Source organism: Alligator sinensis, unplaced genomic scaffold (assembly GCF_000455745.1).
Source record: "Alligator sinensis unplaced genomic scaffold, ASM45574v1 scaffold479_1, whole genome shotgun sequence".
Taxonomy (NCBI): Eukaryota; Metazoa; Chordata; order Crocodylia; family Alligatoridae; genus Alligator; species Alligator sinensis.
Genome location: NW_005842324.1, coordinates 946,061 through 964,781, shown reverse-complemented (window position 1 = coordinate 964,781; position 18,721 = coordinate 946,061). Strand labels below are relative to the sequence as shown.

At 43.7% G+C, this 18,721-nt stretch overlaps 1 protein-coding gene and 1 long non-coding RNA gene across 2 annotated transcripts in view; one reads left to right on the top strand and one right to left on the bottom strand.

Moving 5' to 3' along the window:
• FZD1 (frizzled class receptor 1) overlaps positions 1–6,520 on the bottom strand; it is a 9,471-nt gene extending 2,951 nt beyond the window's left edge. Inside the window, 2 exon segments of the mRNA XM_025210001.1 lie at positions 5,331–5,415; positions 6,516–6,520. Coding sequence (XP_025065786.1) covers positions 5,331–5,415; positions 6,516–6,520 — 90 coding nt within the window.
• Positions 6,521–6,827: 307 nt separating this feature from the next.
• LOC112551074 overlaps positions 6,828–18,721 on the top strand; it is a 13,433-nt gene continuing 1,539 nt past the window's right edge. The window contains exons 1-2 of the long non-coding RNA XR_003095218.1: positions 6,828–6,967; positions 15,661–15,855. This is a non-coding gene — a long non-coding RNA (uncharacterized LOC112551074). The remainder of the gene's footprint in view (positions 6,968–15,660; positions 15,856–18,721) is intronic.

Below are 18,721 nucleotides of genomic sequence, written 5' to 3'. Positions count from 1 at the left end.
CGCCTGACCATTTGTGTCAATCCCTCAAGCCCTCTCCCCCTCGCCTCTCTCCCTCGGACCGGTTTCCAGGCGCCCCGCAGTCTGCCTTTCACCGGGAGGGAGGGGCCTTGAAACCGACGCCGGAGTGGCCTGCGTAAGGGAGCGTCGCCCAACGCCTCACTCCGCTGCCGGGCGCACGGCGAGGCCGCGGCGCCCCGGGTCCACCTCGCCGAGGCACAAAGGCGGCAGGGGGGCGGGGGTTGCCGCGGAGGAGCCCGGGCTCGCTGGGGTCCGCTTTGAAACGCGGAGGGAGAAGAGCCCCGTATGCTGGGAAGGGGTCCTGGCTAGAGCGGGGCAGCGCGGTCCTCCTCGGGTTTCCGCCGAGCGAGTCCGCAGTCCGCCCGGGCGAGGCTCTGCCACTGCACACAACCTGCCGCTCCCCGCGAGGGGGCTCCCCTGGTGCCAGCCGCCCCTGAGGTCCCGACACAAAACCCGGGGCTCAGCACACCGCTGAAAACCAGAAGCGAAACTCCAAGCCCAAGCAAGAAAGCCACTGCCCCGGGCCTTCACCAGCTGCTTGTCTCAGGGCTTCACAAAAACAGAAGGGCTCAGAGCCCTCCCTGGTGCCCTTCGCACGTCAGGTGAATTTGGCCCACCGGCTTCAGTAACCGAAGAGAAAAAGGGAAACCCCCACCCGTGCTGCAGCCCGGAGAGACGTTGCCGGGGTCCTGTTTGCTCAGCACATCGGCCAGACGGGAGACCTACCCCCTGGGTGTATAGTGCTCATCCCCAGCCTTCTTCCCCTGCTTTGCCAGCCGGCTCTGGTGAAGTGCGAGCACATGCTGGCGCCCAGCTTCCCCGCCACAGCAAGCAACAAAGATGAAAGTAAACCAAATCAAGCCAGAAAAAAAGAACGTGGTAACAGACCCAAGACGTAGCGATGTTGGGGCCACCGCAGACATTAAGATTCTAGGAGTGTGGTGGCCGTTTGGGGGTGGCGGGGAAATAATGGAGTCCCTGTGTTTAGGACAGTTTAAAAACCCCTGAATTGTTAATGTATGTTACATTTTAGGGCCATCAAATGTGACAGCAGCCCTTTAAAGAAAGGCAGCTGTGTTAATTTTAGCTCTATTCACAACACAGCAGGGGATGGGGAGGGCGAAATCAATATTGGCCAAATAGAAAAGGATACAATCATAGGGGTGGGAGAGAAAGAGGCCTGGGGTGGAGGACAACATTACTGACTGGCTTCCAAAAGATGAATACAAAAAATGGGGAGTACAGTAAAAAAACATGAAGATTTTTGTACTCATCTTCTTTGTGGGGGGGATAGAAATGGCATAGAAATGAGTCTCAGCACTTTGGAATCATAGTTACAGCTACTATGAAATAGTGCTGATCTAATGGGAGCACAATAAAAAACCCCATAAATTTATTGAAAAGGACATTGTTTTCTTTACAGTGTTAAGTTAATGGTATTAGACAAATGTGTAAATAGGAGCCAAGACCACAGTAATAACCTGAAATATTAAAGTAATATTTACAACAGTTTTGTTTTTTTACAATAGGTAGCAACTTTGGGTCAGTTTAAGATGAATACCACCTTACTTATAAGTATCTTGAGTATTTCAAAATGGTTTCTCAAAAACATTCACTACTTTCTGAAGACTGAAGAGGGTAATTACAGTGGAAATCCTGTTGGTTCTTTCAAAATGGATTTGCAAAGTTCTCCCCTGGAGAAGGCTGGGTGAGGAACTTGCTCTACTCATTGGAATTTAGTAATAATCATAATAAATTATATTTTTGCCAAATCTTTTAACGAGGAGAATTGCAGCACAGTTTACAAACTCCCATGCCTCAGCACAGCTCTATGCTCTGGCAGTTAAAATCCTCATGTGTGGATGCCAACATAAAGTCAAGTGTTGGAGTGATGTTGTAGCCATGATGGTTCACGGTGTGCAGGAGAGGTAAGGATCTTCATGGGTGATATCTTTTATTGGACCACCCGCACAATTGGGATAGACTCAGACCAGCTTTCAAATTCAGTGGCCCTGTAGAACAGAAACCAGGTATCCTGACTCCCAGTCTGTTGCTCTGACTTCTTAGTACATGGCCTCTCTTTTCTTAATTACTTGATGACTCACAGTGTGTTATGGCCAGTTTTACTTTGTGCACAAGAGATACTTGGAAAGGGACTACTCTAAGATATGTTTATAAGTGTTTCAGGTGACAATTATTAACAAAAAACAAAGTTTTAATGAGACATATGGATCCTTCAATCTGTGCAGTCATGTGGAGTTGCAGGTAGCACATTTTACCTGTGGTGGTTATAGATAATTTTGACTTAATATTTAGGCCACTTTTTTTTTTTCTCTCCCAGCAGTGCTGTCCCACATTCAAACAAAGTTAGCGGCAATATATACAGCAGATAATGACTATAGGAGCAAAAGCATGATTAGAAATAGCACAGCCTCCCACATCAGTTGCCTTTCCCCAGGCTGGAAAAGTTCATCAAGACTTAATAGTATCTCTCAAAAATCCTCTTCTCAAAACATTTCAGTTCAGGATATTTTGCATGATCTAATTCATCCTCAATCTTCTCCTGTTAAAAAATGTTTTCAAATTGAGTTTATGCTGAATCTATCCTGTATCCTATTTAGATATTTAGCACAAATGTTAAAACATTTAGTAGTTAAAATGTTAAAATATTTAGTAGTTACCCATCTTCCTCCCTAGAAGTATACCTTTAGTCAAAAGTAGTCTTACAACTTCTTTAAAGGAACACAAAGTGCGCTTATCCTAAACAACAATATTTCTAAAATAATTATTTTGCTGTTGGTTTTACGTCAGCATTTTTTTAAAATGGCCTTTAATTATGAAATCCTCAAGTATGTAGAAGTGTTGCACATTATCACACTGTAAAGGTGAGTTAGATCTATGTTACAGTGTGTTTTGACGGGTAGGCATATATGTTTACATTTGTACAAGGCCCAGTGGGAGATAAAGAGTAGAGTATTAAAAAACAACACACATTAACAAACTTTTCTTTCCTTACAATGAAAGCGTAGTTTATAGCCTGTGAGAAAGAAATAGAAAAACTGACAAATGTAACAGTAGAGAAATCAGATTTTTAAAAGACAGTTCAACTCTTCACCCAAAAGAGATATTTGTTTGCTCCTTGTAACAGGAATGATTAAATAGATACTAACCTTTGAAATGATCAGCAGATTGTTTGTAACAAAATTAAAAAGTAAAGGCAAAAAATAGATACTATAAAGTAACCATAGGTAGTATATGTAAGAAGATAAGTGATTGACCACTGTTGGGTTGGTCTAATAAAAGATATCAGATTCACCCAAGGAACCTTGTCTAACTTTTACATTGAGTTTATCACATGCATATACAAATGTATTTACTTGGCGGCATGTCTACACATGCAATTAATGCAAAACAATTAATTCCAGAGTGTGCGTCTGGGATAGCAGCATATTGAGCTGGGTTGGATAATCCCGGCTGGCAGGGGGCCCCAGGAGTCAGCCTGCCCACTGGGGCTGTTCCCCTTGGCTCAATGTGCTGTGGAGGGGCTCACTGGGAAGCAAGGGTGCTTCAGTGCAGGGCTAACTGGCAGGCAGCCCCTGCACTGAAGTACCCTCATGCCCCAGCCAGCTGGGATATCATTTATATGTGTAATGATATCCCAGCTGGATATCATTACACATATAATGTGTAATGATATCCACATTATCAGTGTGCTGCTGTAGAGTTTTATACTCTTTAGCAGGATAGTCCTTGTAATTAGAAGACCTATCCTGCTGTGGAGTAAATTAGTTTACTCCAACTTAATAGGGGCGCACATGTAGATTCCCAGAAGTTTACTGTGCAACTAATTAGTTTATTGTGCAGTAAATGTCTTGTGTAGACGTGCCCAACAAGAGCAAAATACTCTCAAATAATTTGATACGTTGTCTAATGGAGTCAGAGTTCAATGAATTCAGCCATCAGTAGATAGACATGCTAACACTATAATACAATGAAACAAGTTAAGCACCTGAATAAATCTTGACTACAATTAAAAACTAGTGGTGCCTGATGACCAGTTAAATATTTTTTAGTTGCAGATGCAAAGAGTTTTGAAAGGACAATACAGCAGGATGAAAATAAACATTAAAATTTACTGAGATCATGGAGATTAAATTGCTTCATGTAATGGAGTTCTACACAAGGAACAATGTCTGAGGTCAGAAATGATAAATAAGCCTGTGTCCATCCATAGTGTAAGAACAGATCTTGATATGTCCTATTTTGGGAATCCATAAACATGGCCATCAAAGATAAAGCATCTAAGTATGAAATTTGCATCACAGAACACTATGCTGTAAACCTATTGCAAACCTGCAATTACTCACCATGGGATTCCAGATCAACTCCTAGCAGATAGTGCCCCACAATTCAGTGCCAATTCTTGCTGACATAAACACTTCCCTTGTAATCATATCAAACTCTTACTCATGTCAAACTGTTAGTAGAAAAGTCTATTCAAATAGCAAAACATGATAAAATACAACCTGGCTGTTTTAGGGGTTCTTTACCTAGCATTGTAATATAATCTAATAATAGTAGAATACTCACAGTACACCATACTTTATTAGACTACTCATAGACTTATGAGAAGGACAAAAACCTTAGTCAATATGTAACAAACATGTTGACATGTTAAAAGACGACTGTCTTGAGCCAAAGACAGTTAGCCCTGAGGTAGGTCCAGAAAATCTATATGTGAAAAATGGAATGGAAAATATACTATTAAAAGATCCCAAATAGTAACCCTCATTGAAAAGTACAAGAGACTTCAAACAGAAAAGATGCTTGGAAACCTGCAAAAGTACTAGCCATTTGCACCTATGATGTATGTCATAATACTCCAAAGAGGTTGTTTGGACCAGAGAAAGGAAAAACTTAAAAGCCTCAGTTTGATTCTGATTCTCTGAATTTTGGAACAACCAGAATGCACCTGGTACATGCTCTGGTGCTGTCACCCAGTCCCTGACAACAAAATAATCACCAAAAGCAGAAAAAATGGGGCCCAGGTGATGGTACCACTAATAGCCAAACCACTCCAGAAAAAGCTGCAGCAATCAGAAAGCCATTAAGGTTCACAGACAGTATTTATTAAGAGGCATTCAATAGCTGCAGACTAATTCTCTATTATCTATTAGACGCCTCAGTGTATTTTTCCATAGCTGTTGGATGCATGAATTTGTCATGTTTGTGGAAATAACCCTTTTTTTCTCTTTGGTTTGAAAAAAAAAAGGGAAGATTCAACTCGTCCCCTAAAGTCAAAGATACTTTACCCCTGCCATGTGACACCTATTGTAATCCTGTCCTTCATCATGTAATTTAGGCCAGAAATAAAGATCAAACTTTTTCCTAGCACTCCTGAAAGTCAAACATTATTATACTGCTTTTTATATCTCATACTTCAGAGAGGGGGAAGAAGAAATGTTATGCACATTCAAAGCTAACTCTGGAAAATCTTTTCATCACAGTACCCACAACATTGTTGCTTAATAATGTTTATAGAGTAGTTTGAACTAAATGCAATATGTATTGACTGTGAGGAAGATTTTATTTTGTTTTGTTTTCTTTTTGGAAGAAATGTAGATGATCCCTTGTAAATTAAAGCCTTATGCTGCCTGTGCTTTCCAGTGCAATCTTTGATTGGATGAGAGAGAAGCTGGGACTGTAATCATTCCTGTGCTGGAAGAAGTTTTCTGGAGAACAAGAAAAACTCAGGATTCTTAAAAGGGCAACTGCAGCTCGCAGTTCACTTTGTTTGGAAGGAAACATGCATTTTGTTCTCTTTCCTTTTCATCCTCTATTTTAAATTAATTTTTTAGGATGATATAGAGAGCCTCAAAACTACCATTTATTTTATTGTTCTTTTAACATACAAATGGTGCATTTAAGGCCTGATTCTGGAATCCTGACTTCCCTGACTATACCTATTGATTTAACTGAAACAAAGGAAGTGCTTTGTAACTGAAACAAAGGTGAAGCTTTGTCAGGCTGTGGGATAGAGCAAGAAATTGACTGACAGGTAAAGCTGACACTGCTCCTAATCTGACACTGATTCTACTTGGTGTAAAGTTATTGACTTCAGTGGACTTACTCCTGATTTACAGATGTAAATGAAGTTAGGATCATGTTCTCTGAACTGTAATTCCCAAGTATCAAAAAAAGTTGTAGGAGGAAGGAAGGGGGGCGTGGTATATGTAGATATAGTCCCAATATCTCATCTGGGACAAAATCAGATTTACTTATGTACTAGAGGAGACATTTCATGAACTTGTAGATGTCACTGTTAACAGAAAGTAGATTAGTCCTTACTAAGGAGATTCTTTAAAAAGAAATTTTCAGCCCTTGTCCTGGCAAAGAGAGTTTTGAAAATATAAACAAGTGCAAACAGTTGCCAGTTGACTAGGTGGCCTGACTGGAATGAGCCGTTGTGATCCACTTCTAATGATTTCTTCACTTACATCATTGTGTCATAAGACACACACTTTATATAAGACATGTTACTTGAGCTTGGGTTGTAAGCCAAATAACCTCCTTGCTAGAGCTTCCCAGAGTCTTCAAGATGACAGTATGAATAATAACTTGAGGATATTAGGCAACATTCATCCATTATGTTTCCCCCACCAGCAGCTGTAATAGTGCTTGTGGAAATGAACACATCCTCTCATCATTTCCAACCTAACAACTGCTTCAACAGCATGGGAGGGAAAGGGAAACACTTTAAAAAACTCAAATGAACATAGGGCAGGAAGTGACCTCTGGGGTCATCTGGTTCACTCACCCACTATTATAGACATCCACAGAATAACAATCCTTTCATAAAACAATCACGTTTTTTACCACCTCTACATCACTGTTCTCCACTGAAAGTCTCTGACCTCAGATCCATGGACAGATCTAGGAGTTTGAAAAGGTAGGTGCAAATGGCATGGTGCATCAACACAACACATGTGTTTCTTCAGTTAAAGAGAAACTAGCTTTATTTTAATTAGTTAATATTATTAAATAATTATAATTATAATTAGTTAATATTATTAAATTATTTTATTTTAGTTAATATGCTAGGAGCCCAGTGCTATATTATTCAGTTTAAGATCAATTCAAAACTAAATATAACTTTATTGGAATGTTTACAAATTTGCTAGATTACATCTTATGTATTAAAAAAATATAACAAACTAGACAAAATTAGTCAAAAGATATTGTTTCATTACTTCTGTAGAATGATAGAAAATTAGTAGGGGTGCACCAATAGAGATTTTGGGTGCCGATACCAATAGCCAATTTTTAAGGAGGCATATCGGCCGATACAATCCGATTTCCAATACGAAGCCCGGCAGCTTGAAGAGCTGCATCCAGCTGGTAAGTCTGTTGTGATGGAGTTGGGGGGGAGGAAAGGGAAGTGGAGGCCCCTGAGGTGAGGGAGGGTGTGGGACCGGGTCTGGGGCAAGCGTTGCCCAGACAGAGCGGGGTGGGGCAGTGTGCAGGACAGAGCCGTGGCTCAGCTGGGGGGCATGGGGAGGGAGGGCAGCTCCCGCTGCTGCATACACCCCAGGAGGGCAAAGGGGATGTGTGCCCCTGGATCTGTGTGGGACAGAGCAGGGCGGGCTGCAGCTGTGGCTTGGGCTGGGCTCTTCCCAGCGAGGGCTGGGCTGGGCTGTGCTCAGGATGGGTGGTGGCAGCAGTGCTGGGAGGGGCATTATAGGAGGGGGGACTGGAGCCACCCCAAAATTTGCTGTAGTCCCCCCATTCCCCCACCTCCCAGTGCTACCACTGCCTGCCCCAAGCACAGCCCTATCCCACCCCTCCATGCACCAGGAAGAGCCTGGCACAGCCCCAGCCCACAGTGGCAGCCCACCCCGCCTGCACCCTACGCAGATCTGGGGACATACGCCCCCCCCCGCCATGCCCTCCCAGGTTGCACACAGCAGTGGGAGCAGGCCCCCACTTGGTGCACCCCTGGATGAGTTGTGGCTCCATCCTGTGCCCCACCCCACCCCGGCAGGGCAGTGCCTGCCCAAGCCTCTGCCCCAGCCCCACTCCCTCCTGCACTGCAGAGGCCTTGATTTCCACCCCACACACCTCTTCCCTCCCACCACAACAGTCTTACCAGTTGCACCCAGCTCTCCAAGCTTCTAGGCTGTGCTCCTCGCTGCCTACATGCTGTGCTGCGACTGCACACATGCACGGTCATTTATCAGCCAATTATCAGCCACATCAGGCTGATTTCTGATACTGTCAATTTTCTTTATATTGTTGCTGATCCAATATCAGAGCAATGTATCAGTGCACTTCTAAAAATTAGGGTTTGGAAGGGACCTCAGGAGGTCATCTAGTCCCACCCCCTGCTCAAAGCAGGACCATCCCCAACTAGATCATCCCAGACAAAGCTTTGTGTAGCTGGGTCTTGTAAACCTCCAAGGATGGAGATTGCACCCCGTCTCTGGGTAATCTGTTCCAGTAGTCACAATCATTGAATGTACATCTCTTATTCAGATTTGTAATATAAAATCTGACCTTTTTGAGCATCCAACCCTTCATTGTTATTCATTTCCACACCTGAGTTAATGTTCATGTGATTAAAATTACGACACCTGAGTTGAGGTATTTAGTCAGAATTAAAAAGTCTTCAGGGTGGTGAAATAGGAGAGAGATTATCAGGAATGGGTAAATTTGCAGAAGAAGGGATAGTTTAGTTAACCAAACATCAAGACCATTCAAAAGAACAGACAGTTGTTAAAACCTGCAGAGTGAAGAGCAATTAGCAGGAATTAGGTAGCTTATAATGAGCCAAGGAGTCATCTGACCTACCCCCAACCCTGCCTGAATAGAAATACCACTGTCCCTCTGAGGCACTTGATTTTAAAGTTTGGGTGAAATAGAAATCAAAGGGGTAGGGCTACAACAGCAGCACTGCCCCGCCCCCCTCCCCGAATCCACACCTGGTTAAAAGATCATTAAGATAGTTTTCAGCTGTTATGTTCACCCTTTTGGATATACAATTAGCCACAGCTATGCAGATTCCTTTTTTTCATTGTAAATACTAAGAAAATTGTATAATCTTTTACTAGATTTGGATTTGCCATACAGAGCCACTAATTCATTACCTGTAGGTTTGATTATTTTCACTCGCTCTATTTAGGTGTGGAGTTGCTGACCTTAAGAAGGGTGCTGTTTAGACAGTACATAGCACAGAAGACCATTTGTGTGAATGCTACTGAAAATATATTATCCCAACACTGTTTCTTCAATGGCTCCTATTAAATACTGGGCCCAAATCATGGTTTTGTGTCTCACCTTTGAAGCCTTAATGGAATTAAACCAAATAATATGACAAACAAGCACTCCCCAACAGATAGACAGGAATCAACTCTTATACAAGAGACAAACACTTCAGCACCGGCCCATGAACTGAGTATTGGGATGATCACAGACCAGAGCACTTTCTGGGCAAAATGCCAAGCCCATTTCTTTCCATAATAATACTGTAATTTTGGGGGGGCAAGGACAAAAAGGGTTTTACACAACTATGTTGCATATAGTGCAAGCTAAGGCAATAACTTTGTGATGCAGCACTCTGTTAAAACTCTGGAAGCATATTGTAGCTGGGGTTGTGTAGAGTATTGTCCAGTACTCTGCCATTCTAGACCTTCTGCTCTGACCATCTGAAAAGTAAAAGAGACAACCTGAAAATGGTGCCTTTATTTGGAGGCCTTGTAGCTAAACAAGTAGTGGAAAAATAGTCTTTCTGCAATAGTCTTCTCCACAAGGGTAGATTTACTTACTTTTCCCAATTCAGCTTATTTAAATATATCTTGGCTATTTAAAATGAAGATTATTGTTAGTCAGTGGGCACATCTACATGTTCATTAATGCACTTTAGGTAATGCACATTAAATTTAGTACCTCCAGGAACTTTTACACATGCTCTGAAGGTAGTTCAAGCGCACCCACCACCATTTTTAAGTGCAGGGACACTGATACACAAGAGGCAGAAGGCTGCTGTAGCACGGCAATTGCCAGGCTCCAGCAGACTTGATTAATTGAGTCTGCTCTGAGGTGCTGGAATTACTCTGCTGTGCATGCATAGGCACCCTCCATTCTGAGGTACTAGGAAAGGGCGCATTAGCGTGTTTTAATACACATTAGCTAAAGAGCATGGTTTTTTGGTGACACTTTAATGCATGTTAAAATAGGCTAATGCACATTAAAGCTTACATGTAGACATGCCCAGACTGTATTATTTTGAAATAACATGGTATTTTAAAATATATATTTTTAATAGCCTGTGATTGGCAGTAAAATGATTCTAAAGAAACACCATATTATTCCATGCAGCTACAGGATAGATTTTATTTGATCCCTACCTAGAATTCTCATTATTCTTTTTTGCTTTGCTATTCTAGAGTGAAAATTTAATTGTAGCACAGTGCACCCTCCTACACATTCATTTGACTAACAGTGTAAGAGTTAAAGGTCTAAATATTCTTCTGGGCAGGGTAGTGCTAGCCGTGGCTCACTCTGAACTCTGTCAGTGTTGCCCTCATATTGGCTAAAGGGGTTCACTGATCTGCCTCATGAGGCACTTTTACCTCCTTCCCACAAAGGTGAGGTTTACTGCCTCCATATTGCATAATGCAAATATTTCACAATTGTACTCCATCCATAATGGAACTTCAGATGCTCTGAGCCTCATTCTCATGTTATTTTAATTTTGCTTCATGCCTTAAAAACTCCCATAGGACTTGGTTTCCATATGAATCATTAACACCTACACACTGAAGAAACATCACAAGCATCACAAGTTTAATATTGAGAAGTTTTTGCCAGTTCCACATTGCTACTCCTATTGCACCTTTTTTTCGGTTGAAATGTACCACTTTTCCAATAAGGGGGTTAAGGCATTAACAATATGAAAAAAATTCACCACATCCAAGGTCTGGAATAGACTGCTGCTGGAGGGGGTTCAAGCACCTACTTTGAACTCCTTCAAGAGACATTTGGATGTTTATCTTTCTGTAATCCTATGTCCCCTACTGTCTTCCTGCCCCTGGGGCAAAGGGCTGGACTTGAAGATCTTCCAAGGTCCCTTCCAGCCCTAATGTCTATGAATCTATGAAACAATTTGTGGCCATTATTCCTAGCAACCCTGGGTGGTGCCTGGGAGAACGGAGATTTCCCCAATTCCCACTGGTCCCCCCTGGTGAGTTTGTAAATGGCCACCAGATCCCCTCTCAACCTTCTCTTGTGGAGGCTGAATAGGTTCAGGCCCTTTAGCCTCTCTTTGTAAGGCCTGCCCTCCTGCCCCTTGACCATGCGAGTGGCCCTCCTCTGGACACTCTCAGTGCCAGCCACATCCCTCTTGAAGTTCAGCGCCCAGAACTGGACACAGTACTCCAACTGTGGCCTGACCAACGCCATATAGAGGGGAAGGATCACCTCCCTGGACCTGCTTGTGATGCATCTGTAGATGCACAACAAGGTGCAGTTAGCCTTACTGACCACTTCCTCACATTGGCAGCTCATGTTCATTCTGGAGTCAATAATGACTCCAAGATCCCTTTCTGCCACACTTTGGCATAAACTGACCTGGTCCTGGGGCAAAGACCAACAATCAGTTGATTGGATCAGAGCTAGTTAAGACTGATGCAGTCCTGTGGGTGAGACCAACCATCAGATGATTATCAGCCCCAGTTCCAGGACCTAGAGCCCGGTGTACCCAGATGTCAGGAAACTGCACACACAGTTCTTAAATGTCCCAGCACATGGGAACCTTGGCATTGGAACTTCTTCTCTATCCCAGGGTCCCCTTGCCTGGGATGTGTCAAGTGCTTGCTCCACAGCTCCCTGGAAGCTTCAGGGCAAAACAGTCAGCCTTCCAGGTTGCAGAGAGTCACAGGGCTCTTTGTGACAGTACCAGAACCGAACCTGCTCCTCAGCCCCCACCACAGCTGCGGGGCAAGACAAGAACAATGCCAGGTCATGTTAAGCCTCACGGCTCCCCATGACTCAGCACCCTGGCTCAGCTCATGAGATCCCCTCATATTCTTACCTTGAAAACAGCAGGGTGCAGCTCCATGCAAGGCTGACACTGGGAGCTGCCAACCAAGCCCCAACATGCCATGGCTATTCCCCTGCCACACATTCAATTTAAGGCATGACAGAAACCAACCACAAAATATGATGCATATTTTGTGGAATATTTTTGTGGTTGGTTTTCCATTATGCAATCAGCAGTGTAGGGATGTGGCTGCGTGCCTAGGGCAAAGCAGAAGTAGCAACTTCCAATTGCCGCTGCAGTTGCAAACATGAATGTGTGGGTACCAGCAGCAGCTGCTTTTTTCATCCTCCAAATCAGTGCCTGAGGCAGCTGCCCCATCACCCCTCCCTCCTCCCAAGTTATATCACCACATGCCATTAATTCCCTGAACATGCAGCAGGGTTACTATTTATAGCATGATTAACAGGTTTGTCTCATTTTAAATGCCAGGGCCCTATTTATCTGAGATATTAACCGGTTTTCTAGCTATAACACTGCACTGGCCTAGACAGAAGGACATTGGTGTCCTATGGCCTGTAAGATCATCTAATCTAGTCTGTGACTTTTGCCCAAAGATGGCCAATATAGGCAGTGAAGTTCCCTGGCTTGCCTTAAGAAGATGAACCTCCATGACTGGCCAAGATAACTTTGCTTTTGTCTATAAATGTCACTCTTATTATACATACACTGTTGTGGTTGTTCTTATTGCTACTGGCCCATACAGTTACACGGATCCCTCCACAGATGTAACATGAAGGGATGATTAAATCATACACAGTAGTAGATCTTGAATAACATAATGTTATTCAAGATCAACATTATGGTCATGGCTTCAGGGCCAGTGTTCTAAATAGTCAAAAAGGTCCAATCTTTTCAGAGTGGGCCCTGTTTATCTTAGGTCATAGTACAAATTTCTATCACTTGAAGTACTTTTAACTTCCCCAAGTCAGTTATGGTGATGGTAAATTAGATGCTATTCCAGAAATATGATAGCCATATTATTTGAAGGATCTCTGTTGACTTCTGTCTAATGTAATGAACATAAGATCCATAATCAGCAGAAATATTCTTCTATAGAAAACAACTAGCAACCTGTTAAAAAATATTTTCTCCATGCTTCCCCTTCATGGCAACTATTCCACTATTCTCAGCATTTCTTAAAATATTCTGGATTTTTTTACCAAATAACTGAGGAACTAATATGAACTCATAACTTATTTTAAGGGCCTCTGCCCCCCAAACAGAAACCATACATATATTATCAAAATAAATTCTACCCATAACTACATAGTTTTCCTATGATCCTCACAAGAAGGTATTTCACGCAAAAAATTAGCCTCCTGATTTCCAGAAACAACAAATATTCTACTTCAAAAAGATATTCACTATCCTTTTCCCAGGAGAGTGTAAAGGTATTCTCAACAGTACATCTCCATTCAGAAACTCTAGGTAGGCTTTGGAGAGATACAATAGGAGAACACTATCCTTGGGATTTCCATTTTGCAACCTACAAGGCTATTGTAGTTTATTGGGATAATAATTTATAAAATAGGTTACTAATGTCATGTAATGCAATCATTTCCATCTTTAAGTCATAGAACTTCAGTGAAGTTGAACAAAAAGAAACTTAAATCACTTAACGATCCCACACTTCCATATGCTTATCTCATACTTTGTCAGAAGAGAAACACACAGATAACATTGAATATAGTTAGCACTATTCTAGTTATAAAGGCCCTATTTGAAACCAGTTACTGTCTACTCACCTGTACTGACTTCTGTCTACAACTCATCTGTGCTGGCCTTTTTATAATTTTATTTTGGAAGGCATTGTATTATCAGTAAATGGTGATTTACTAGGACATGCAGAGTAAATGTTTGTGTAGGTGAAACCTCCCACATAAAACAGAGAACAAGTTCTCCCCAGCAGCATGCTAACTTTGTACTCTACTGTGGCACATATTGGAGCACTGATATAGCAGGTTGTTGGAGGATCACCCCAACTCCCATGCCAGCTGTTGGGAACGTAGCCAGGGGTTCTATACCTGTTGGCAATCTTGGCTGCCCTGGGAGCTGTTGACAGCTGGTATACCTTGCAGCAGCCCTCCAGATACTGGAGTATAGGGTATAGGACTGACACATGGCACAGAATCAAGGAATAGTTCCTGAGTTGTGATGTGCACTTCTTGGCCATAGCTTAGAATCAGTGCTATAAACAGCACATAATTATGCATTGTGTTGCTTTAAAAAGTTAAGAATAGTTGCAGGAAGTATAAATTTTTCCATTCCTCTCCAGGAAGCCATTTCTGCTGCCCTTATATTCCAGTGAATTCAGAAGTTGCATGAGTCTCTAAATCAGCAGATCTGACTTAACCTTTCCCAGCAGGATCAATATCTTTTGACAGGGTGGGGTGTTCAGCTGAACAAGTGCCTGTAGAAATTAATAAGAGATACAGGACTTAGAATGTGCTTGTGGAATGTTAAAGGAATAAATAATCCTATTAAAAGGAAAAAGACCTTTTCTCAAAATGGAAAAAAGCTAAAATTATCATTCTTACAGGAAACCCAGCTTTCCACTGAGAAGGATGCCAGATTAGAAATGGAATGGGCTGGACATGTGTACTAGTCCTCATATTCTAGCCACAAATGGGCCACTTTACTTAAATGTTGGCAAGCTAATTGAAAGATACTGCAAGTCCAGACAGACAGGCTACTGGGGAGAAGCAAATTTGGAAGAATCTCTATAATAATAGGCCCTGGGTAATTCAATTTATAACATCTGATCAGACTTCTTCATCAAAGCTCCAGACTCTGTGTAGGTATGCACCAGTCCTTCTGACGTTAGTATGGCCGAATTGGGGCCATAGTATAAACTCCAGATGAATGCAGAGAGCACTTACATAAGAATATACTTCAGAAAACAACACTATTTTTGTCATCTAACCTAATTTGTTCTGGGTCTACAATGGCTATGTAACTTTAAAGATCCATTTATTGTTAAAAGAGCTGTGGCAACTGAAAGTGGTTTGATGTTTAAAGGAATATGCAGACAGAAGAGGTAACTTTACTGTTTACCCTAACCCCACCAAGAAAGAGATCTATTATTTCACAAACAAAAATTGCTGCAATCACCTACTTGATCACAAACCAGTTTTACTAAGTGTTGTAATTAAGGTGATAATTTATAAGAGATAAATATTGAAAGATTAGCAGCACCATTTAAAAGGATGCTCAGTATATACAGCATGAGAATCTTTGCATTGGACTATTTGACAAACAATTCATAAGTATCAAGCTTGTATCATGATGAGGAACACATGAAGAGCTGTTCTTAGAGGCCAAATACCTCTAGCACAGTGTAGAAAACATAAGATGAACCAAATAACATAAATTATTGGAAATCCAATACTATAATCATCCAGATTCTATAACATATACTGGAATTATACCAGAAACTGGGCATGATGGAGGGTCCCTAATTTCTTCTAGCACATAATATAGTCTCATGCTTACATAACATAATATTAAATGAATCGGATAAATTCCTTGCTCCTTATATTTTACAGAAAGAAATATTGGTGTTGAAATGGACAGAACAACTCGTTCTTCATACATGTAGCCAAGAAGCTGCACCTGTTTCTTTAAAGATGTCCTATTTGGTATAGCCTCTGTCACCTTGACACTGAATAACTGCAATGTGATCTGAATGGGACTATACATTTACGCAGAAACTGAAGCTGATACAGACTTTATCCTCTCATGTACGTGGCATATCTCATTGACGTTACTATGCTTTGGGTATCGTTACAAGGCACTTAGCTCATCTTTTCTGGCCTTAACACATGGACACTCCTGTCTTAAGAGCATTTAACATGTGGGAAAAGTAACGTCTCACAACATCCTAACAACTGCTTCTCTGTTACCTACGCTGGCTGATGATTTTTTGGCATTGGATTGGACCTAAATCATCTTACATGGCATTTACTGGAGATGTCTCCCCCTGTGCTGTAGATGAAATGTAGAAGCACTTTATCTCGGCCCTTCTTTGGTTCAAAGCCTGTTGATGTGGAGTATGTTTCAAAGCCCATCTATTTCACTCAGCTTTTGGAAGGAATGGGATACTGGGACACATGATGGTAGAAGCAAAGAAGTCCTCAAATATTATTCTTTAATGCAAGGCCAGCCTACCATGTTTTGGGGCCCCATGCAAGTAATAGTTTTGGGACCCCTGCATCAAAGAAGCCAGAGGCAGCAGCAGTGGGTGGGAGTGGGTGGTGAGCGGCTGGATGTACATGTGCCCCCTCATGGGAAAGTCTGAGGGAGGAGGGGAAAGGGACAAGGGTGGGGAGTGGCATTGCCCAGCACTGCACCACCCCAGCCACCTCCCAGCCCTGGCCCTGGCTGCCTCCCAGCTCCATCCACACCCTCCTCAGCCCTGACTCCAACTGCCTTGGCTGCCTCCCAGCCCCAGCAGCTGCCCAGCTGCCTCCTGGCTACACCGGCCCCAGCCCCGGCCACCTTCCCACTCTGGTCCTGGCTGCCTCCCTGCACCGGCTGGGGGGGCCCAAAGCCAGGTCCCAGAACAGGGCCAGCCTTGGCTTCACTGCCAGGCTGGAGGTGATGGAGCCCCTGGGACCCCTGCACCTACCCTGCCCCACTCCACATCATCCCCAGGAAGAGCATGGTGGCTCCTCCAGAAGCGTGGCACCAGGCAGCCAAGAGGGGATGGCATATGGTCTCCTGATCTTTGCATGGGCAAGGATGGGCCACAACTGCAAGTTGGACTTAGTTTCCGCTCTGTGTCTCTGCACCTCACTGCCACTGCTTTGAAAGTGGTGGGTACCACCATGTGCATCCCACCACTGGGCAGACTGGGCAGCGAGGCAATAGCAGTGGGCGCCCCTTTCAAAGTGGTGGTAGCAAGGCGCAGAGACATGGAGCAGAAGCTGAGCCCAGCTTGTGGGTGTGGCCCGCCCTTGCCCATGCAAAGATTGGGGGGGCCACATGCCTTCCCCTCCACCTTGACTGCCTGGCACTGAGCCTCTGGAGGAGCCACCAGCATGAACAGTGTGTGCCCCCAGCAGCTGGGGGGGCATGGCTGCACTGGCGGTGGCAGGAGCACAGCGGCGGTGAATGGGGAGCTCCTGCAGATGCTGCCAGCACTGTCAGTGGCGGGGGGGAGAGTGCCAACCAGGGGTCGGTGACCACGTGCAGGTGCTGCTGGCAGCAGCAGCAGCAGCCAGTTGGGATTGCTGACCACCCACAGATGCCACTGGCAGCATCAGCGGCAGGGTGGTGAGCGGTGACAGTGTCAGCAGCGCCTTTTCACAGCAGGTGCACCACCACACTCAGGGGGTGCACATGCATCTGCATGCACTCCCTACACATTGCCCCAGGCCGCCGGGCTCTGATTGTCCCATGACCCAGCCAGGCTGGGGGCCCAGTCATGATGAATGGGGGCTGGGCTGGGTCATGGGACAATCCCTACAGTACAGGAGCGATTGGACCAGGGGCAGGGGTGAATGATTCACCCTTCCCCTACCCCACTCTCTCCTGCACTTTGGGGGTCTTGATCTGCCATCCCCCCAAGCCCATGGAAATAAAAAAAACATTAAAGGAAACTTACCTGCCTGTGGTTGGGCCAGCTGCAAGGGCATAGGGTAGCTTAGCATGTCCACCCCTCCCCCACTGCTTTAGGGGCCTGCATCCAGGTTGCCCTAAGGCAATACTTGTTGCTGCCTTGTGTTTGGGAGGGCTGAGCCCTGTTACCCCCCCATTTCCACTGTCTATGCACCGGGGGGGCTGGGGAGGGGGCTTAGCTGTGGGGCCCCCTGCAGCCACAGGTTTTGCAGTATAAGATGGGCCATTCTTGCTTTAATGGAAGAAAGCAGATATGATTGAGGAAGCTGTTATGACGCTTGGAAAAGCACAGTTTGAGGGCTGCCAACTGGTTATTCTTTCTGAGGAGGTTCAATATTTTAGTTACTCCATCAAAATTCAGTTGTGACTAATTAGTTCAACATGGATTCAGAACCACTCTGGGAAAGGGAATTTAATGATTTTGCTAATCTAGCCCTTTTGGCGATGCCCCTTTATTCAGTTCATAGTTATTGATTTAGAAGCTACTAAGATTAAGCACTGAGGTTGAAGCATTTTTCCTATGTGTATCAATCTTCAACTCTCTGTAACTTAGTTTACCCATATGTAAAATATCAGTAATAATTCATACCCACCTCACAGAGTGTTTTGAGGTTTAATTAAAAAATGGTTGTGAAATATTTTACAACTGTGATTGGAAAACATCACTTTAGGTGTGTTAGTCAACATATTCCTTCTATGCAAATTTGAAGAAATAGAACAGTAAAGTAGTTTGAAAAAATGGAGAGCTGCAGGAACAGCTGAGCTATTAAAAGTCAGTGCCAACCAAATGTTAGAAACAATGATGTTAGAATAGGGGGTGTCAACCAGGGGTACACACACCCCCTGAGGGTACTTTGAAAGGTCCCACGGGGTATACGGGGGCTGGCAGGGATGGAGTGCCGCCACCCCACGCTGCTGACTCACAAGAGCAGGGCCAGGGCGGGGTGAGAGCAGGGCCACTGCCACCTCTCCACTGCTCATCACTTC